This window comes from Pleurodeles waltl, chromosome 5, assembly GCF_031143425.1.
Source record: "Pleurodeles waltl isolate 20211129_DDA chromosome 5, aPleWal1.hap1.20221129, whole genome shotgun sequence".
Taxonomy (NCBI): Eukaryota; Metazoa; Chordata; class Amphibia; order Caudata; family Salamandridae; genus Pleurodeles; species Pleurodeles waltl.
This window is the reverse complement of record NC_090444.1, coordinates 1292988463-1293012168: the sequence shown is the minus strand read 5'-3', so window position 1 is coordinate 1293012168 and position 23706 is coordinate 1292988463. Positions and strand designations below refer to the sequence as shown.

At 42.7% G+C, this 23706-nt stretch overlaps 1 protein-coding gene across 1 annotated transcript in view; it reads left to right on the top strand.

The window, feature by feature from the left end:
• The window catches only part of NDUFAF4 (NADH:ubiquinone oxidoreductase complex assembly factor 4), a 29398-nt gene extending 6060 nt beyond the window's left edge, over positions 1–23338 (top strand). Inside the window, exons 2-3 of the mRNA XM_069235530.1 lie at positions 5553–5653; positions 22811–23338. Coding sequence (XP_069091631.1) covers positions 5553–5653; positions 22811–23113 — 404 coding nt within the window. The 3' untranslated portion in view covers positions 23114–23338. The remainder of the gene's footprint in view (positions 1–5552; positions 5654–22810) is intronic.
• Positions 23339–23706: the final 368 nt, after the last annotated feature.

Genomic DNA, 23706 nt, shown 5'->3' with positions numbered 1-23706 from the left:
GGTTGTTAGTGATCTATATAGCAATGGATGTATGCGCCTTATATTTTGTTTTGCCTTTACTCATATTTTTTAAAATTTAAGCTTTGAAATCCTGCGTCTAGGTTTCATTGAAGCTCAGGAGGTAAGAAAATAAAGGCCTGATCTTTGGTACAGTGATGCCAAGTTAGACTGAGTAGTGATTGAACTCAAATGTCTAAAATATTAACATTTCATTAATATAAATAACTTACTCTCCCCTCTGGAGGTGTACTGCTTTTGTTACCAAGTGACATTTTTTATCTTTAGTCAAAGTACAAAGGAACAGTAAGTGTCTTTACAAGGTCGTCTGACTTTGGAAATTTGGGCATTTCTTATTTCAATTGTATTGGGGAAAGAGAGGCGACAATCTAACTGTAGCAGCATGCAGACTGAATTTGATAACAGCATTGACAGGGCAAAGATGAAATGGTACGGCTTGCTGGCTCCCCAGTCAAGAAATAGTTTAAGATACTTTTTACTATTCTTGCTGTAGCCAGAAATATGTTGATGAAAGGTAAAAATTCACCAGGTATTATAAAAGTAGGTTAAAATATTCTGTTGTAACATTGAAGCACAATTCCTGCAACTGCTGTCCTAATGGCATAGCTAAAGTTATAAAAACATTTAATACTGAGGTATTTTCACAAGCAGTAGCACATCACTCAGCTAACTGCCCACATAAACTTTTCTGTAGAGGCATGGAGCACTCATGTATTTAATTGCATTTTCTCATACCTTCTCTTGGGTCTGCCCCTGATTATTTGAGGCTGTGGTCAATGGCCAACAAGTTTGCTGCTGCAAGATCGGGAACCTATTGACTAAGAGCCCTGGAAAGGGGGCACCAGACCTGGATCCTTTAAGATTAATGCATCATGTCTAAGAGCAGTGTTGTCGCATTTCTTCCTTCGCAGGAATCGATACCTGACAAGGTTGATGAATCTTTGGGCCCAGCATAAGGGTGTAGAGAACAAGACATTACATTTCAGTAGTAGCCAGTTCAACTACACAGTAGGACCAAGGTGACCACACATGGAAAACGCTTATTCTGGAATAAAGTTAGGCGGTTTTATTACAAGCTTAGATTCAGTCATATAGACACCTCGCAAGACAAAGTTTTTTTATGAAGGTACAAAATCACCAAGGGTTGCCCAAGGTGACGCATAGGATTCAAGTGAACTTACAGTAATAAAACCAAGCCCTCTGCAAATACAATACAGAACATCAGCATAATTACCTGTTATACAGAAAACAAGCATTGCTCAGCTCAAACAAGCATAAAGGTAAATTAAATCATCTAGGTTCAGCTAGTTTGGGCAAAGGAAACCATACAGATTAGCCCATCCGGGATTAACATTTTGGGATGAGCACATGTGGGCAAAAAGTGTAAAAAGAATTTGGAAAAAATGGAGTCTGGGGCAAAAGATCACTCACTAAAGTGGGGAAAAGATAAGTAAAAAGGGAAGAGTCTGCATTTTAGAAGCTTGGTCAAGAGTCTTCTTCTCTGGGTTAGAGAACATCTTTAAGTCTCAGTAAAACACTCAAAAGAGGCAAGGGCAGAGAGGATTATACTCCTCGGAGTCCAAGGGGTTCAGCATGCAGTAAAGAATGGGGAAAAAGGATTTTGATCTTCTTGAAGGTTCTGATTCTGACCAAAGTCCAGCTGGAGAATGGTATATTAAAGTTCATAGAGCGAGATGAATCATCAGTCCATCGTTCCACATGACATTGAAGGTGTAACAACCAATAGAAAACAATCATGCAACACAGACTGCAAGAATTCTCAAGTTTATCATGAGAGCGGTAAAGAAACAGCCTCAGGAGGTGGGAGAAAGCTTCCCCGCCTCTCAATGCTGTTTCTGTGTTTTCAGGGAATTGAGCCTATCTGCTTACTTCACTTTCTCTGCGTTGGTGCTCCTGGGGTATCTCAGCCCCCTGAGCACCGACCCAGACAGAAGAGTTATTATTGGAAAGGAGAATATATTGATTCCTAAACAGGGATCCATACTACTAGACACCAGGGAGGGGGAGTTGCCCCTCAGGCAAGGGCTTTTGCTCCCCCTATATGTCTTTGCCACAATTCAGTCTTTCTGCCCTGAGGTATGGCCATGCCCCCCCACCCCAAATAATTATCCCTGATCCGCCCCACGGGTGGGCAGACAGCCCACTAGATGCCAGGGAATAAAAATAAAAAAAACTGTCACCACCATGGGCATGATTATGCCCCCCACTCCAACTGAAGGGGGTAACAGTATTTCAGCCCACCCTGCGGACTAAAGCTTCTCATCCCAATGGCAAGCAAGAGGACATTTTACTTTTTTGGGTTTTGATTTTACATATGGGCTAACAGAGTTTGGCTAAATCCCAATATCGTCCTACTTGCAATGGTGAGAGGCTACACTTTTTGGACTTGGGTAGGCTGCCACCTGGAAAAACCTACCAGACCCAGACACTTCTGAAAACTAAACATGTTAGGGAGTCCAGGATGGTGTGCTTCACATGCACCCCACACCATTTTCTTACCCCCAATGCCCTGCAAACCTCTAACTTTGCCTGAAATCACACATTTTCCCTACATTTCTGTGATGGAAGCTTCCGGAATCCACAAAATTCCTCCCACCCAGCATTGCCCCATCTGCACCGATAACATTTCTGCCCCACTTGTGTGGGTGCCCAAAGCAGTCAGCCTAAAAATGTATGAAAAAAAAACCCTGCCCCTTTGGACCGGCTTTGGTCCCCCCCTCAATTGTTTCACGTTTTTGGCCCTTCCCTGTTGCAGGCACTTGGCCCACCTACACTGGTGACAGGGAGACCAAGGGGAATGCTGGGTGGTAAGAAATGTATGCCGGTGCGGTGATCCCACACAGAAATTTGAGGAAAATGTGTTTTGATTATTTTTTTTTTGTAAGCTAAATTTTAGGTTTGCAGGGGATTCTGGGTAAGAAAATGCAGGGGGATCCACATAAGCTACACCTCCCTGGACTTCTTCGGGTGTCTAGTTTTCCAGAATGTCTGAGTTTGGTAGGATTCCCTGGATGGCTGCCGAGCCCGTAACCAAAAACACAGTTGGCCCCCTTGCAAAAACAGGTCATTTTGTGATATGTTTTGGGCCCTTCCCTGTCGCAGACCCTAGGCTTATCCACACTAGTGAGGTACCAGTTATATCGGGAAACTTGGGAGAATGCTGAGTCGGAGGAAGTTTGTGGCTCCTCTCAGATTCCAAAACTTTCCATCACAGAAATGTGAGTAAAATGTGTGTTTTTTTTGTTTTTTGTTAGACAAATTTTGAAGGGATTCTGGGTAACAGAACCTTCCATTCTGAATTCCCTTGGGTGTCCTGTTTTTAAAAATGTAGAGGTTTGCTAGGTTTCCCTAGGTGCCGGCTGGGCTAGGGCTCAAAATCCACAGCTAGCACATTGCCAAAAAAGAGTCCGTTTTGGATGGTGAAATGTGATGGGTCCACATTGTGGTTTGGGCTGTTTCCTGTTGCGGGCACTAGACCTAGCCACACAAGTGAGGTACCTGTTTTATCGGGAGACTTGCAGGGAATGCTGGGTGGTAGGAAGTTTGTGGCTGTCCTCAGATTCCAGAACTTTACATCACAGAAATGTGAGAAAAATGTGCTTTATAGATGAATTTTGAGGTGTGCAAGGGATTCTGAGTAACAGAACCTGGCGAGGGCCACACAAGTCACTCTATCCTGGATTCCCATGGGTCTCTAGTTTTCAAAAACGTACAGGTATACTAGGTTTCCATAGGTGCTGGCTGTGCAAAGGCCAAAAATCCACAGCTAGGTACATTGCAAAAAGGGTCAGTTTTGGATGGAAAAATTTGATGGGTCCACATTGCATTTTTGGCTGTTTCGTGTTGTGGACACTAGGCCTACCCACACAAGTGAGGTACCATTCTTATCAGGAGACTTGGGGGAACACAGAATAGTAGAACAAGTGTTATTACCAATTGTCTTTCTCTGTATTTGCGCCTTCCAAATGCAAGACAGTGTGTAAGAAAGAAGTCATTTTGAGAAATGTCCTCTAATTCACATGCCAGTATGGGTATCCACAAATTCAGAGATGTGCAAATAACCAATGCTTCTAATCTCCATATCGTGTGCCTATTTGGAAAATACATAGGTTTCCTTATACCTATTTTTCACTGTTTATATTTCACCAAATGAATTACTTTATCCCCGGCACACAATCAATCAATCAATCAGGAATTTGTAAAGCGCACTACTCACACGTGAGGGTCTCAAGGCGCAGAGTAGGGGGGATGAAAGGGGGTGAGGTGCTGCTACTGCTCGAACAACCAGGTCTTGAGAAGTTTCCTGAAGGTAAGGAGGTCTTTTGTCTGGTGCAGGTGGGTGGGTAGAGTGTTCCACATTTTGGTGGCGAGGTGCGAGAATGATCTACCGCTGGTTGTAGTTCTGCGGACACGTGGGACGGTAGCGAGGGCGAGTTCGGCAGAGCAGAGATGCCAGGTCGGGGTGCAGAAGGAGCGCCGTCTGTTGAGGTATTCTGGTCCGTTGTTGTGCAGTGCTTTGTGAGCGTGGGTGAGGAGTTTGAAGGTGATTCTCTTGTTGACTGGGAGCCAGTGCAGGTTTCTCAGGTGGTCTGTGATGTGGCAGTGGCGGGGGATGTCCAGGATGAGGCATGCAGAGGTGTTCTGGATGCGTTGCAGCCTCTTCTTGGGTTTGGCTTTGGTTCCTGCGTAGAGGGCATTGCAGTAGTCCAGTTTGCTGCTTATGAGGGCTTGGGTGACTGTTCTTCTGGTTTCAGTGGGTATACATTTGTAGATCTTTCGGAGCATGCAGAGGGTGTTGAAGCAGGAGGAGGAGATGGTGTTGATTTGCTGGGTCATGGATTATGAGGAGTCCAAGAGGATTTCTAGGTTGAACCTAATGAATAACCTTTGCAAGGTGCAGCTCAGTTATTTGCTTTGGCTATCTGGGGTTCTTGGTGAACCTACAAGCCCTATGTATTTCCACAACCAGAAGGGTCCGGCAGACATAACGGTATATTGCTTTCCAAAATCTGCCATAGTTTGAAGTTACAGATGAAAATGTAGATACAAACAGCTGTTTCTTTTTCAACTCAATTTCAATATTTTTATTATTTCAACTGTTACTTTGTATAGGAAAAGCTTGAAGGAGTCTAGCAGCGAAAGGGTTAAAGCAGACTCCTGATTCCAGAGTTTCTTAAATAGAGCTTTGAAGGACAGATTTTATCTACCAAGTGCCATTTCAATCAAATGTTCCTCCGTCAGGAACGGAGAATATAGAATATCATCTAACATTGTTCAAATCTTTGAAATAATCCTCTGACACCCGTCTTTGTTCTCTCCTTCTACTAATTCAGTAAGTTCCCTAAATAAGAAACCAAAAAGATTCTCAGGCAAACAGTCCTTTCTTGATTAAGAAATGTCTTGTTTCCATATAGCGCAGAGGTTGTTTTGTTATGCTCATCACTCCACTTCTCCTTCCCTCTTGTATTGGTGAACTGCTTTATGTGTTTTTTTTTTTTTCTTTTTTTTTTTAGAAAACACTGCAGTTCGAGATAAAATTTACAAAAAGGATGATCACCTTCTGTCGTTATTAAGAGAGGTTTATGTTGATTCTACAGACCCCACACCTGTCCAGGTAATTGCATTTTGTTTGCTCTTCACACATTGTGCATAGTTGGTTAAAGATTGCAGATCAGTGCTCACAGCTGTTGAAATGAGAAAGCCCAACCAAACGACTAAAAGTTAAAGATATTTGTTACTAGTAATAGATGTGATGTCCGCATCTGGAATAGTGTATGTGTGTTTTGTCTGTCTTTAGTCTAATCTTATTGGCTTTTCATCTGCCTCTGGTGTATATCGCTTGTCTGAGTTGTCTGCCCGTTAGGCACTATGAGGGTGGCGAGTCTGCCTCTCCTGTATTGTGTGGAGTTTTCATCCCCTCAAAGCTGTGGTGTCTGTCTCTGGGGAGGTGTGTGCAATGTTTACCTGTGGGGCTGCGTGCATGTTGTTTACTTCTGGAGTAATCTAATTGTTTGGTGTCTCCTTCTCACGTAAAATGTGTGTTGTATCCTACTCTTTGTTGAATGTGTGTCGTGTCATTGTTTGAAATAATGTATAGCATTTACATCGGAAGTGGTATTGGGTGTTTGTGTGCATGCGCATTTATTTGTATACTGTTTGTATCTGGGGCAGGATGTCTGTTTGATAGCTTCCTCAGCTGTACTGTATTTGTATCTTTAGTGTTTTCAACTAGAATGATCTGTGGGCTGTCTGCCTATGTTGTTAAATGTATGGTGTTTACTTATGTGGTGGTATGAGAGTGTGTACTGCCTGCCTCCTGAGGTATCTATGTGGCCAATGGGCAGACAGTCAACAGTAAACTTATTGGACACATCATCAGCTCTCCAGTATCCGTCTTTAAAGGATTCCTCTGTCATTACAGGTTCCATACAACTCTCATGTTGCTAATGAACATGAAAACATAACTATCTGCCGATTTTTTTTTTTTTTTTTTTATAACTATACAGAGCGCATTATTTTAATTAAGTAATCATATTAAGATCAATACAGAGTGGTTTCAAAACATTGTCTTGTAGCGTGATTTCCGCTTCCTTGTTTTCATAACATTTTTTACATACAAATCTTGTTTCGTGCTCTTTGTACTTTTTCAAGTCATTGAAGTATGCAAACATCTATTAAGTTAGTAAATTAGTTGGCAGCATTTGCCCAAATATGTGAACACTTTCACATGTGGCGTAAACTGCACCAGAGCAATGTACGCTGCTTGCATTGCTAAGGTCTACACACCAATAACCAAGAGACCATGAGGGAATCATTTACAGGTGATACTGGAACAACATATCTCTTAGCTGATTTATTAGCCAACCAGATTTACATATTGAGTTGAGATGTCTTTAGACCACTGGACTGGTGCATCTGTTGCAACATACTGCTTTACTTCTAGTAAGGTAAATCAGTATATATTTCTGACTTTCATGAGATTATTTAGAGCACACCTATTCTACTTTAATTTGTTAGACATGATCATTTAGGGACAGCGGTGTGACTTTGTTCTTTATTGCTGTCAGTTCTTGTTTGCTGATGCTGCTATACATCTAGAATTACTTCTGGTAAGACACAAAAGCTGTTGCATGTTGCATCTCTTCGTAATCCTCCTTCACTAACTCGCCCATCCTTTTAGTAAGGAAAAAACATGAATGCAATCTTTATAAATATCAGCAATTACGCTTGGTGGTGACCCTGCTACCAGTACATCTCCGTTAGGTTCGAAGTATTAGAGCTTCTCTGTTTCTTGTTTGCATTATAATGATCAGTGGAGAGTTGTAAGCTGTCAGTGCTTATTTAGACATTACTAGTCAGTCCCTTAGTCTAAATCATCATTGGGGGAAACACATTAGTGTGTTTTTGACCATGATTGTCTAATTTTATTTAGATGTAATACAGTGCACAGCCAATTTTGCCTCCTCTTCATTTATGTTTAGAAAAAGTGGCATTCTGTCACAAAGAGGAATGTCTAGAGAGGGTACTGTGGTTCTGCTAGGAATGCCAGTGAAAGGGTGCCCCCTTATGAAAGTCATATTTTTGAATACTTTCATACAATGCCAATCAAAACACAGAACTAAAAAACGAAGAATGGGATAACTCCTATCATATATCTTTTGCATGATGGCGGTGTCCACAGATGCACACCTTATGGAAAACAATTTCCAGGAACACAGCAGTGGCAGGAAACCAAACTGAAACCTTGATTCAGCAGATACAGTAGTCCTCCTTAAAAGCAAATGTTAAGTCCAACCCACACTCCAGTTCACCCTTGAGAATCTAAAATTAGAAAACTATGTTGTTGCTTTCTAGCTTTTGTTTCTGTGCTGCTTATTTAACGTTTCTAAATAAAACAACATGAACACTTCCATGTAATTGTAATTCAGATTACTAGGTTGATATACATTCAGTGAATTTCAGTTAATTCAGTGTGTGAGGGGAAAAACAGTAAGGGGTGCTATTACAGTAGTATTCGAAATTTAATTTCTTCATCTGCTCATCTTTACAGTAAATCCGAGGGTCGGGAGGGACGTGGAGTAGTAGTTGTCTTTGCAACCCCCAGGTTTAGGGTCACTTTTATGCTTCATTGTCTGTGTTTTTACAGAATAAAACAAAAAACTCACCATCTGCATCCATGTGCTCACCGCACCCTGTGATGAAGAGCTATGCCAAGATCCTCATAAATTCATGTCAACATTTACTGCACATTTCTATGTTGCTAAGCAACATCATTTCACAAAAGTGGCTTAGTCGTGTTTGAATGTCACTGTTACTAATATGCCTGGGATATCTATGATAAGTAAAAAATTGGTACTGAACTACATGGGAGCGTGGCCTTGCAATATGATTTGGCCGGATATGACTTGATACCTACTAATCCTACACAGTACGAGGACTAGAGCAGCCATTAGCCCCAGGACAGGCATCAACAGCTGACTGTAAGCCTAAGGCCATTGTTTTATATTTGCTATTTTGTCCTGGGAGCTGCACTTTCAACATGGTACGTAAAGGTGAATGAGCTGGAAGATGCTGCTGTTGCCGCATAAAACCCTGGAGTGAGGTGGCAAGAGGACTCTGGAGTGAGCGTCTGTTAGCAAATTGAAGTGTTGGTTGAAGGAGACCTGGGGGCAAGAGAAAAGATCTGAATGCTTTGTGGACAACACATGTGGAGATGGCAACTGGTGGGAAGGAGAAACCCCACAGGGACTGCTGTATGAAACGAGGCCAATACTACTCCACATGCATGTCAAACCACGATAGCGGTGGGGAAAGGGGGAACCAATGACAGATACTGGAGTGTGGGGCTGGGCTGAGGTGGAGCCCCCCATTTGTCCATAAGAACAAACCAATTGTAGTGACAGGAAGCACCAGAGTATGGGTGGGATTGAGGTGGCCATCCTCTCACTTGTGTTCAGAGGGATTTTGAGGAAAGCAGTAATGCTTGATTTCCCTGCCTATGAGAGAAAAGCCTGATGGAAAAAGTGGAAGATGTGCCACAGACATTGGGGCAGGACTATATCCTCCATTATGAAATGGTAAGCATCTGTAAGATAACTAGATATTGCTGAAATGTAAGTGGTGAAATAATCAACTCTCCAAGACAAACATGGCAAAAACATTAGAAGTACTGTGTATCGCTCATTTCAGCTGACTGTCACGGCAAGCACAAATTTTGATATTGTGAAACGTATCGGTCTGCCTAAAGGCTGCATTAATGTAGAGAAAATGCTATTTCTGCATGGTCATCCTGGATTTTTCACCTTTTCTGGACCCTTTTCTTGTGTTTTTTTTTAAAGACTTTGTGAACTCTGATACTGCTGTTCAGTACCACAGAAAGTGTGATGTGGCCCTAAAATAGTACTGTTAAAATTGGTTATACTCAATTGGTCTATTTAACCTATAAGGCCATGAGGAGGATGCAGAAATTGCACAGATGCCGTGGGAGTTGTCCAAGTTTCCACGCCACTCAGTATATGGCTGCCAGAAGCATCAAGGTGCTCTTACTGAGCTGTAGTTCAAAAGCACTGCAGTGACACCTGGAAAGGATACGTGTCTTTGCCACACAGGAAAATGCTTTTTCATACATTAAAAGTGTGCCTTGTAAGCCTACACATGTAATAGGATCCCTTACAGTGACTGAAGACCCAAAAGCTGTGCTCACTGTGTGGATAAAGCTTGCTTCTCCAGCAGCAGTTGGAAGTGAAATTAAAACCCTTATGCTCTGTCTTTGCTTTGGAAAATGCTAGCAAAATCAGTTTGTTATTGTCTAGTCAGTTTTCGAAAATTGATTGAATGGTGAGATCCGATTTTTGATAATGTTTGTGGAAAAAAACATAAATCTAATATTTGCTGCTTGAGCAGAAAATGTCTCAGAACCAGTTTTGACACTAACCTTACTTCCAGAGACCCATACACATTCCTGGCTGGAGTTAACAGCCCTCCTCTCCACAGAACAATAGCCAGGACTCTGAGCCGAAGAAGGGAGAAGTTTTGTCAACAACTGGCCACATAAGAGGGATTAACCACTGGGGGATGAGGGGCAGGACAGTTGGCAGAACAAAGGACACCTCTTTTGACACAGGGATATAAATGGCCGTGAGAGGATTTGTTCCCATTAATTCACAGAGCCCACCTAGATCTTTGTGTACCAACCCCAGCAGGAGGAAGAATCAGTTTTGACCCTGACAAATAAGAAGAGACCTCATGTAAACAGGTGAGTGGCTTAGGGACTACTAGAGCCCTCCTACGGAAGAAGAGTTTAAGTACTTTGTGTTTAGGGCTTCTAGGAAGTTTTACAGTAATTTGAAGAGGAGGTACTGCAAAAGGATGTGGGCACAGGGGAAGAAAGTAGATAGGATTAGGTAGGGAAAATTCTTCATTCCTGGATCTGTAAAGACTAAACTTGAAGAAGGCTGTCTTGGAAGAAACAAGACTCGAGGACTCCTGACTCCTTCGGGGACACAGGGACTAGAACCACTCCCCAATGATCAGGTGGTTACCTCCTGGTTGCCTGCTCTAGGGACATAAAAACAAAAGAAATTGTGATTGTAAGAGGGCCTACCTAGCCACACAGGACTAAATTCTACAGGAGCCTAGCTGGAGAGAGACATGGTACCTAGAAGTCTTCCTTGAGGCCTCCTTCAGGGTTGCTGGAGTGAGAAGAAGGAACATTCTCAGCAGTTGGAGAAAAGCTAGATTTAGTCATCTTTTTGTGTGCATTATGCCCACCTCAAGAGGACTGGGACAAGGTGCTTTCTGAGGAAGGTGACACTCCAGACAAGCAACAAACCAGACCATTTTCTGTCCTCAAAACTGGGGCACCCAGTATCCCAAGGCACATGGATAATACTCTCATATGAAAAAACGTGTTCTTCTAGGAGTCATTTAAACATACTTGACACATAAACAAGAAACTCCAATCTATGACAGTTTTACCCAAATTCACAACAAATGTGGTCCATACAAATTTATCAGCAACCAATATCTTATGGTATTTTCATATCATTAATCCATGATAGAGACAGTTCAACAGAAATGCAAGTGCTCCAAGTGATGGCACAGTGCAAGTGAATAAGCTTTGAGGGGTTGAAATACCAACCTTTTGGGTCCTAAACATACCATATCATGTCAGACTAACAAAACAGCCATAATGCCAGCTTTCAAAGGAACATTTGTCCTATTGGTTGTGACCTTTGTACATTTTGTAAATACCGTTTGCGCATCATTTTATTTATATTGTTTGTCTCATTGTTATTCACTTGCATTGCACCATCACTTGGACCACCTGCATTTCAGTTGAACTGTCTCTATCATGGATTAATATGATAAGATAATAAGACTGTGACACATCAGAGTTCCTTGCTTATGTGTCAAAATATATTTAAATATTTTCCTAGGGGAGCATTTTTTTTTTTTTTTACATGGTCCTTAAAACCGGATCACCCAGTCCTTGCGATAAAGACATGTAGCCTTGTGGAGCCCTATTTGGCTACAGCTTCCATCCTTTCCAGAGAATTTCAAGAACCAAAAGTGACGTTTAGACCTGTCAAGCTTAGGGTGGTCTCCCCCCAAACTCTTTGCCTACATCACTTCTGTTTGCTGAAATTCATTTTTGTTGGCTTTTGGACTCTCTGCACTTTACTACTGCTTACCAGTTCTGAAGTGTTCACTCTATAAAACATGGTAAAATTGGCCTACACCTTATTGACACATTTAGTTTACTTATAAGTCCCAAGTGGTACAACATAGCCAGATCCTGTAACTTAAATATTGCAAGCGGGCCAGCAGCATGTATTGTGCCAGCCATTTAAGCAGCCTTTCAAAACCTGCTTCAGACCTCCTGTTGCAGCATGTTTAAACAGGCACTTCAACCTGGCAAAATAAACCTTTTGCCAGGCCCAAAACTCCCTTTTTCATACATACAAGTCATCCCTAAGTTAGACCCTAAACAGCCCACAGAGTAGGGTGCAGTGTATTTAAAAAGCTGGACATCTACTGTCTTAGGAATTGTAATTCAAAAACCTCTCTAATGGTAAAGTTGAATTTTAAGTCACAATTCTGAAAATGCCACTTTTAAAAAGTTGGAATTGTTGTGTCCTAACCATTTTGGTGCCTGCAGCCTGTGTTCTGGATCACATGACTATGATTAGTATGGCAGTTGCCCTTTGTGTATTCCTCCCAGACAGTGTTACAGAGGGGGACTAGATGTTGGCAGGATGGGCCATCCACCCAGAGTGGGAGGGGGAATGCCTCTGCACACTCAAAAAGGATTTCAGACTTGCGTTGTGTCACCCTAGACGTCCTGGGGCCAGGGCAGAGTCAAAGGAAATTCCAGAACATCTGGGAGGGTCATGGGAGGGGGTGAGACTCCAGAGGTTTGTTTCACTCAGGCCTGTCATCAGGTATAAAAACAGGACCCTCAGACCCACTCTTCAGTTCACTTGTGGACCTGCGGAGGATACTCAGAAGGCCTGACCTCTACTTCAGAGGACTGCCTGCTGCTTGAGGCCTGCTTTGTCCTTTAGAGCTTGCAGCTTGAACCAGAGTGAATCCAAGTGGTAGTTGGCTAGCCTCCTGTTCTAAGGAACAGAGACACAAAAAGTTCCAACTTGGACCCTCCCTGAATTGAGTCCTACCCTCGGAAGTGGTGCCCACCCATTCCTGGCCCATTGGAAGTGGTGATAATGGTGGCCAATCAGCCTAAATCCCAAACCTGGGACTTAATTTTTTTTTTGCCAAATGCTACCCTATGAACCGAGAGGAGATCAGGACCTACCTGCTTGACAGTCTGCCTATGATGCATCGCCTGTTTGCCTGACTTCACAGTAGGTCCCACTATGTCCTTCCCTGCAACAGCAGATCATGTTCAGCGGTTCCTCGCAGAAGGAGTATCTGGGCTCAAGGAGCCCTTGTCTGCTACAGCCTGCAGTTTTGTCCTGCTGAAGATTTTCGGTGTCCAAAAAGAGACTGAGGACCTGATTTAGAGTTTGGCAGAAGGGTTACTCTGTATTACGATGTCCATTGGCTTTCATGGGATTGTAATACAGCAGACGGGATATCCGTCACGCCTGTGATGAAGTAACCCCCTCCGCCAAACTCTAAATCAAGTCCTAAATCCGAACGCAGAAATCTTCACTTTGTCCAGTAGGTACCTGACCACTCAGGCCTCTTCCTCAGGCTCTGCAAGCTGCCATGCCCCACTGAACTTTATCTTCACTGAATTTTTTTTTTTCAAAATTTCTTCTAAGTCCGAAGGTAAGCGCAGACATGGACCAATCCACCTCTTGTATTTGAACCGTACTCCATCATGGATAACTTTAAACTTTGCCCGGTCTTGCGCGGCTAGAAGTCTGCATTTGCTTGTTAGATCTTTTAGCCGCTGGTGTTTGCTAAAAAAAATCACAACACTAGTTCTACTGATTGGATTGTTGTCATGTTACTGTCAAGTTACTAAATTTTACTCTGTTTCTGAATTGGTGTGCCACAGGTTAATTTAGTGACTTTTTGTGGTTCACTCTGACAGAGACTGTGAGTGCACCTGAGGAGGACTCAAACACCCCTCAACCAAAAGCCCAGTTTTTAACAGTGCCAAAAATAAAACCTTAGATCTGTTTAGGACGGCAAAGCTATCCCAGTGATGGAGTGCCCACAGCGGGTGTGAAATCCTGTTTTGTCTTGCTTTGAGCATTTGGCTGCAGACTGCTTAATCAAGAGCTTGGGGATGTACCTGACTTCAGGGACCCTTGCTGGCTTCAGCTATAGACCTTGACCATCTGGAGAACTTTGACTTCCGAAAATGAGACTAAGTCAGAAGGTAAAGCTTTTGACGGAGCAGCATGACTTTTGTATCTTGTGACCATCCGCAGCTTAGCTGATACGCAGGCTATGTGTATCTTGTGGCTATCTGCTCTCTTTGCAGTCTGCCTGAAATTGCACATAGGTTTCAGTCACTGGCGTACTTTTTCTCTTAAAACTTTAAAGATTCCTATCCCTGCTTACCCTTATCTCATGTTAATCATTTTGTACTTTTTTTCCCCAGTCCGATTTATATTTTCTCTTTTTTTCTGTATTGGTTTGGAAATTGTACTGTTTTCTTGACTTTAAAATTGTTACTGCTTGAACTTAACATACACATTTCTGGGAAATAGCATTATTACTTTGGCCATAGCTAGTAGGCATTGAGCAGAGATTCTCTAAGAATTCTGTTTTGTCCTAACCAGATTGTGTTTATTATGTTGGTACTGGTCATCCCCCTCCAAATGAATAACCCCGTTTTTGACAGTTATCTATAGGCATATCACATTAAAAAGGGCAGAATGCCCAGACCAACATCTGCTGGTGCACAATGTATACCACAGGTCTGCAGCCATCCAGTTGCCAAGTGTAACAACCTGTGTCCAGGGACTGAAAGGGGAGAGCTCTTAACGTAGGATGCCTCTACCTGGTTCCGGTAGGAACCTCCTAGGAAAGCAAAAAAAAAAAAACGTACAGAAAATGCCCACTTTCTAATAGCATGCTGACTGAAGGGAAATACTTTAATGCCAATGGTGAACAAACATGCTAATACACTGATAGTTAAGAAAGATGATCCACTGGTTACCTAGTAACATCACTATGCACATGAGTGCACTAGACCACGGCAGACAGTTTTGCGCAAAATCAGAGCACTTATCTCTCATGTCTCTTCAAAGGGGAAAATTTGCCAAATAATTGGTCTTGTATATCTAGATTGAAAGAAATGCTTTAATAATTATAGGATACCTCCTCTAATGTGCCTCAAACCAATAAGTCCTAAAACATACTGGATGAAATGCAAGCCAAAGGAAACAGTATATGGCTTTACTTTTTTAAATACATTTTATTTTTAAATTACTTCAGAAGCTAATATATAACCCTTACTTTAATTGCAGTGTGTCCTGATTTATGTAGTTCATGCAACTAAAAGCATACTTTCTTCCAATAGAATGAAGGTGCATAGCCTCCTATCAAAGCAGGCATCTGACTTCCTATTGATGCGGGAGAGCAACCTTGGAGGCAAATGAGCTAAAGCATTTGTAATATTTTTACCTCCAGTCCTTGCATCCTAACATTAGTGGAAACAGAAGTGCCATAAATGCCAGTCCAAGTCAGCAGAATATGAATTTCATAGAGTGTTTTCTTAGAATCCAGACCAATGATCTACATTGAGTTCATCCAACTGACTTAACCCCATGTTCCCCCTGACCCCAGTTCAGCAATCCAGATTAGCATAAAGGAAACTAAGATCAGTGCACAACCAAAAATTCCTGTTTCGGAAGAACCAAGTCATCCGTGGCCCTCCGAGCAAGAGGATTTTACCGCAGCAGTTAGAGAAGCAAGGTCTCCCATCAACAGAGATAATGAGTTTTTGGGCATGTGTACTGTTACAGACATTCAAATGTCACTTTTCAGTAATTAGTAATGTTTCACCACTTTAAGGTCTGCTATGTTCACTTATAATAATATAAAACAAATGCAATTAATCTCTCAACTTTGTAGTCTTCTTTCAGATACCATATATCTACTAATAGTAATGAGGGTCTTGTCTTGAGAAGACTAGCCTCAGAAACAATCTTCCTACTGTAGCAGTCACAAACATATAGGTGTGGCCTAGAGACAGTTTTAACTGTCTTGGTAGGCTCATACAATCAAAAACATTAATAAATACATGCATCAGGTGGACATTTGTCTGTGGCTGTTGTGGCTGAGGCAGGATGCAGGTGGATGCTTTTCTTTGCAGATATGGTCCTGGAGGCTGGTGCAGCAACTCCTCTTGGGTGTGCACCTTGGCTAGCAGCAGTAGCACTACACCCTCTGGGTTAATGGCGGGAATGACAGGTGGCACGCTGAAAAACCGGTGAGAGCTGCAACAGGAGACCTTCCAGATTTCATACCAGGACCGGCTTTGTTTCTCAGTAATCAGCTACTTCTGGATTCCCATACATCCTGGAAACCCACTGGGCTTTGCCTTCTGGACAGTCTCTCATTCTGCTGTTGTCACCTTCAGGGACGTGAGACCGAGCCACAGGTCTCTGTATTTTTCTGGACCCGAACCTCCAGGTCTTCACAGTCCTTGTCTACCAGAGATAAGGACGACCCCTTCCAGTGGCCACATTGCCACAGACACTGGGTAGTGCTAGGTGGAAAAGTGCCCTCCAGAAAAGGGCTGAAGAATAGGAGGAAAAAGCCCTAGGGCAAAAAAGATCCAATAGGCAAGGACCTGGCGCAGGATATAGGATGGCCAAGCACAGGAGATGGAGAACGCTGGATATGAAGTAGCAGAATCAAGTGCAAATGGCAGGGTAGAAACAAAATAGGAACAACGCAACCACTGGAGAAGAAGGAGCGAGAACACTAGGACTGGAGTACTGGAAGCTTTGTGACGCAATGAGTAGCCAGCGTTTGCTCGTTATATAGGGGAAGAAAACAGGAAGTACTTAATACTCCACCTTAAGTTGGATGTCTTCCTTCGAACCCCTATGGAGCACTGCAGTCTTGGATTGGAAAATAATAAATCTTCCCAGAGGCATTAGCAAGGCACTCTGGGAAGAGGAAAGTCTGAGGAGGGAAACCTGTCCCCAAACATGGTCCCACGTAGAAGAATGCGAACTGGATGGCAGCACCGGTGGGACAGCCACAATGAGGTGGGTCTTTTGGAGGGAGGTGGAGCCCGGTGGCATGCTCGCTCTCCCTCTTGCCCCCAGGACATAGGGCAAGCCACACGCCCCGTCCGCAGTGTGCTTCTCCCACTGATAGCAACATGGAGGGTGCGATGTGCTGCTGCGAGGCACCCGGTCCACGGCCAGTATTCAATGCTGGTACTGCAAGGCAGGCGAAGAAGTGCTGCAGCGGCTCGACAGCTGTGCAAAGCACTCTCCTTCCCTCCCTGAACAGGAAGGTCCTCCAGCAAGTTGCAGACTTCATGTGGTGTCCCTTCACTTCTGGCAGGCACGCTGTGATGCATCAGTCAAGGTCACACATTAGTTCTCTGAATGCTCTGGGGAGCGTTTCCTTCCTTAATCATGAAGGACTTGCAACAGTAAACAAGAAGGGTGGTTTGGATCTCACTTCAATACACATTTTTCAGACAGTTGAAGTTCGTCCACTCACTTAGGCTTCAGAACTGGTTTGATTTTGGTTAACAGGCTGCTCTCCATTCACATCGTTCGTTTAAAATGATGGTTCTCGAAGCAGGTAGAATTCGGACTGCTCCAAGCAGAGTATCCAAACCATGGGGACATTGAAGTGTGAGTTCCCTGCACTTGACTGCCGCACATTCTTGACACAGAAATCAGAGGCAGAAACAAAGGAGGCTCTGCCTATAAATGCCCTCACCTCGAACATGATAAACTGCAGTCTCGCCTAGCATCACTACCTTCTATAACTGCCAGTGCTCCTCAGAAACAACTAATCAGCAGCCTTTTGATTTAGAGGTTCTCAAGGAATTTCAAACAGTAGGCCATTCTCCATTCTGCTCAAATGAATGTCTGGGTCTCCACCCTGCAGTTACTGGCATGCAGGCAACTCACTTTTGATGTCTGCAGAAGCTATCCTCATCTTCCATCTTGTACCATGCTGTTTGAAATAGCGGTTGGCAGAGGTATTCACCCTGTTCAAGTAGGGATAACAATCCTAGTTAGGGCAAGTCAGTAACACAACATAAATTAGCCTTTGCTTATCCCCCGGTTGCTCGGCGCAGAGCAGGCAGGCTTAACTTAGAAGGCAATGTGGAATAAAGTACTTGTGCAACACACACAATAACCTTAGGAGATACACCACAGTAAAAGACTTCACACGGATGTAGAAAAATAAAGCTTGTTTATCGGGTTGCTTTTAAGTTCAGCACGATACAGATCCAATTCACAAATAGCAAAGTATTGGCTTTGTAGACTCAAAAACAAAGCAAGGTTGATGAGCAAATTATAGATATCAAAGTGGTAGTGCTGGGGACTCATCCGCACAGGTGTGGGATGTCCTGATGGACTCCGGTTCTGTCCTGGTTGTGCTGCTCTCGGGGAGCGGTATACGGCTAAGCTGAGCAGAGCCACCCGGGTTGACTGAGAGTATCAAGCGGCAAAGGAAAGCGGGGCCTCTCCGGACGCTTCACAGGTGCAAGCGGCTACGTTTAACAAAGCCGCTGAGGTTGACTGTAAGCAGCGTACGGTAAAGGAAATCAGGGCTGCTGCAGATGGTTCACAGGTGCAAGTGGCAAAGGTTGACAAAGCCGCTCGGATTCAGTTTGAAAGTAGCGAACGGCAAGGAAAAGCAGGGCCACTCTGGACAGTTCACAGATGTGAGCGGCAAAGTTGGGCAACAGCCATTTGGGTTGAAATTGAAAGTAGCGAGTGGCAAAAGGAAGCAGAGGCCACTCTGAGTCACTCTTGGTTTGGAAGGCGAGTCTTGGGCTACTGAGCTGAGATCAGCATGCAGCAGTGCGGCACAGCAAAGCAGGGCAGCAGTTCCTGAGAGAAGCCAATCCTCACCGAATGGTAATCCTGGGACACAGCAGTCTTTACTGCAGCAGTGTTTTTTTGAGTCCAGAAGTGTACTCATTCTAGGAGATCAGGGACTGAGCACTTATACTAGAAAGTGCCTTGTTGTGGCTTGTGTCTACAAAGATTTCTTGTGAAGTGCACCAGACCCCCTTTCAGGTCCGCCTCGGCTCCAGACTATCAGTGGGAGGTAATTAGCACCTTTTCATGGAAACTAGACACTACCCTTTGAGGTGTAAGTGGGAGCCCTTCTAGCCTCCTCACAAGGAAGACCCATCAAATGCAGTGGAGTATCATGTGTTGTGGGTGTCTGAAGGGAATGCACAAGTGTAGCTGTCACGTAGCCCAAGCTAGACGTGTATTAAAGATAGGCTGTGGTCACACAGGGCAGTGAGTGCAGAAGAAATGCCCACTTTCTAAAAGTGGCATTTCTAAAATAGTAATAATAAATCCGACTTTACCAGTAAAGAGGATTTATTATTACCATTCCAGTGGTACTAAACATGATGAAGTTGCTCATTTCAGATCAGGAATTACAACTTAAAGGCAATACAAGGAATTCCCAATGTTGGCCTATGTGGGGGCAGACCTCACAGTAATGAAAAATTACTTTTGTAGTTTTTCATTACCAGGACATGAAAACTTAAAGGTATATGTCCTGCCCTTTGTTTTCATCGCACCCTGCTTTATTGGAAACCTAGGGCCTATCTTAGGTGTGACCTAAATGTAGGAAAAGGGCAGATTAAGGATTGGCAGAGGTTTTTAAATGCCAAGTCAGGGTGGCAGTTAGACTGCGCACACAGTCTCTTCTGTCGCAGGCCTGAGACATGTTTACAGGGCTAATTATGTGGGTGGCACAATCAGTACTGCAGGCTCACTAGTAGCATTTAATTTACAGGCCCTGGGTATATGGTTTACCACTTTATCAGGGACGTATAGGTAAATTAAATATGCCAATTGTGGATACAGCAATGTCACCGTGCTTTAGGGGAGAATCACATGAATATTAGCATAGTTCAGCACTGATAAAGTGCTCAGAGTCATAAGGCCAGCGAAAATATACAACAACAAAACAGGAGATTAAGGCAATACATTCGGAGTAAGACCACCATAAGGATACAAGGGCTTACACATTCTAAACCAGGGGCTCCAAAATGTATCCCACTGGCTCCCATAATCAAACTCCTGAAACACAGTCTTATTACCATATGTGGTAAAGACACATAGCACAACACATGCTCGACATACACACAGAATGCCTGCACATATGGGGGTTAGTAGACCTCGCTCTCACTGACACAGACAAAAAAGGTCACATTGTAAATTCACAAAGCCCACTTTATGTGTTGTACCTATGGAAAGCACAATAGTGTATTGCCTAATTTGACAGGGAAAGGTCCTAGGTCATGCATTGCCAGGGCCTTGGCCTCTGTGCACACGCTAGATTAGCTGACGTCTGGTCTTTTTAATTAATCATTGCACCACCTTGCCAAGTCCAGAACTATTGTTTTGCCAGTGCCTGCTAATTTTACTTTCACACCTACAAGGTCGCTGAACATTTATCTCAGGGCTCAGAACTGAATATTCTTAAATAAATCAGCTATAAAAGAACAACATACCTGGACCATGGTTGAAAATATTAGTCATCAGGTGAACAGCAACCAACCATTCTTGCAGCCTAACACCTATGTGAAGAATCTAGATATCTAGGGCCACATGTATCAAGAGTTTTTGCATTCTTAAACTGTGCGAATGGCCGTTTGCGAATGCAAAAATGCCTTTCATTATGTATGAAAGGCATTTGCTATGCAATTTGAACGAATTGCTAAGATAGCGATTCCTTAAAATTGCGAGCACGTTTAGAAAATCGCAAATTGCGCTTCTCTAAATAAGAAATCGCAAATAAGGAATCCTTATTTGCGATTTCTTAAGCACAAGTATCAAGCTTTTCCTTAATGCGAATTCGGCATTAAGGAATCGCAATTACCACCAAGTAAAGCTTGGTGGTAACCATGTGCAAATTTTAAAAATGCATTTTTAAAATTGTCATGTAACGCACACATGCCCCTTTGGCACGTGTGCGCCTTACATGTCCTGAAATATTTTTGAGGTGCAGCAGAGGGGGCCTTAGGCCCCCAGCACCCTGGAGGTTTGCATTTCCTAAATTGCAAATTCCAGTTGGGAATTTGCAATTTGGTAAATGTAAAAAATTTGCAAATATGGGCCTACAGGCCCATAAGTGCGAATGGGCTCAGAATCGCTATTTGCGATTCGGTAATAGCATTTGCGTTTTTTTTTTTTTTTTTAAAGAAATCGCTATCATCGAGTCGCAAATATGATACATACCATTTTGCAAATCAGAAATAACGATTCCTTAAAAATCGCTATTAGAGAATTGCAAAGTGGTTTCTTCATACATCTGGCCCCTAGCTCTTTGTATGATTAAAACTTGCGAATTCAGTTACCAGCTAGGTGTAAACGTTCAGCAATTCTAAGTGATGATATAAACAACTGTAGCCTCTTCCGACTCATGGAAGGAGGATGTGGCGGGATTCACTTCCAGGGCATGGTCTACTGTTACTCATTAGTACCCAGTAGTTTACATAAGTGCAGTGTACACTTCCAAACCTTGAAATAGGGGTGCATCCAAATGGGGGCGGGATGAGCTGAATACAGAGCAGGTCACTGCTCCCATTTAGTTTAAAAAATACAAACAAAACAAAAAAAGACCCCGACTTTGTGCAGTGTAGAAGGGCTTACACCTCCTATCACCTGCATTACCCACCTTCCACTTGACAGAAGGAATGATATCTGAGAAAAAGCCTAGTGGAGAGAAGTAGACATACGTACACCTTTTCACAGTAAGAGTCTTGTTGTCCTTGACTGAGACCATGAAAAGGTGCAAAGGGAAGATATGGAACCCCCAGTCTCCAACCGGCAGAGCACAGCTAGAGGTGGTTCAGACTGTGTGTCTCGGTAGGGGAATGCCTGGCCTCCAGCATGCACCATTAGGGTCATCCTGGCAAACAAAAAATAAGCTGAATTCTTTCTGGATGTCAACAGATGAGCACTGTTAATGCATAATTTCTCAATACCAGATCACGGACAAGCAATGTAAAACACAAGAAATGGAACTTAGCTGGACACTTAGCAGCATCTAGCACAAACGCGACCTCGGAGAAATAGACAAACTACTTCTGGGTAAACGGTTAGAGGCTTGTGTTCTCAAATGGGACGTTAACATTTTGATAAAACTAAAGGGCTAGGTTAGTTTCCTGAATATAACTTGCCCTCATAATGTAAGGACTGTTTGGATGAACTAGTAATCAAGGTAGACTTTTTATTGTTGCCTCAAGAGTGGAGTCTATCGAGTAGGGTCTAACCAGAGGACGTGGTAAGCCTTAAATAAAAGACTCGGGCAAACGTAAGGTGAAAAGTGTTTTCCATGATATCCAGGAGGCCTACATATTTCTGGTCTTCTGCACATAAATGATAATGTCGTCTTTACACTCAAATCATATATTAACACACAAAAGTCAAAAAAGTTCTTAGACCGTATGCTCGTTCCTGCCTTTCATTATGAAAGTGTTTGATTTTACCTTACCTTTTCTTTAATGATGGCCTGATTGTTGATTTTCGTGGGTTTGATCAGTGAAAGAATCTAGAGCAATGTTAGTATGCCTAACGTATCATGCAGGGAGGAAATTGTGAAGAATTTAACAAGACGTCATAACCGTTTTTAAAGAAAGCTGCCCATTGTGTGCTCTGTGACTCTTCTCTAACAACCACTATTCAATGGTGTTGAACAAATCCATAAGCAAGCACATTGTAAGGTAACCCTTGCGTTGATGATTGGACAGTCACATCAGCCATTGAAGATTACATTTAAAATGCTGTTTTTAGTGGTGTGTCTTGTATTTATTTGTACAGAATAGCCTCAAAGTGCTTGGCATAATTCAGTGTACACAAACATCAGTGGTGCTTTTAAGTACTGCTGGATATTTCTGTCCTTGTACAACTCCAGCATTTCACAATTGTGATGTGGACCTTTCTGCCTCAGGTGCAACCTTTGAATTAAGCTCGTCTTACACATGTTCCCTTTAATTAACTTTATCATTTCAGCACGTGTAAAGCGGTTGGGATTTGATGACTTTGACAGTTTTAACTGTATTTTTTGCTTTGAATGTTGACACATGTTAATGATCTTAATCTCACTTTAGGCAGGAAAAAGAGATGTCATCAATAATCATCAGGAGGGGCGCAGACTTCCAAAGCAGACCTTCAAGCACGACTACTTTTCAATTCTAGATGTTGAGAACATTCCAAAAGGAAAGCTATCTATCATAGAAGCACTCACAGTCCTCAGCAATCATAAGCGTCAGCCTGAGACATGGACCGCTGAGAAGATAGCTGAGGAGTACAACCTGGAACTGAAAGATACCAAATCGCTGCTGGAATTCTTTATCCCTTTTGATGTCAAAATAATTCCTCCGACAGATGCAAAACAAATAAAGCCTACATAAAAAAAAGTCAACCGCTTCATTGTTTGTGAGGCCAAATTTACATTTAAGGCTCTGGTACTGGCCACTTTAATTTATTTTTTATGTATTGATATGTGGTATAAGTAGGTACATGGTGTCTAGAATGGTCGCCAGTTTCTAGTAATTGGCCATAATATTTTCTCAATGATGGGAGGCTGAGTAAAAGGATATTTTTCAATTGTGTATTATTAAAATGCTACGAAAATACTCTGAACTTACGTTGTTATTGGTTTGGTATGACAACTCCATTTCACAGTTTCAAGAGGTCACTGGACAGGGACTGAATAACAAAATATGCCTCTGCACTCTGATAACAGACATGTTGATTGAGTAGTTTTTCCACGAATGAGGGACACGTTGCCTTAGAAACCAAAACTTGTCAGAGACAAATACACAATAGCTTATCACCACAGAAACTGAATTGAAAACATGTATAACAGGCAAGTAGTAACCGTTTTAAAAATTCCTTCCTAAATTCTGAACATAGGTATTGATCACCATGCTGCTTCACAAATCATAGTAAAAAGGCCCCCCACTCCACACGTACTTTCTTGTGTGCCATTTAGCTATTCTAT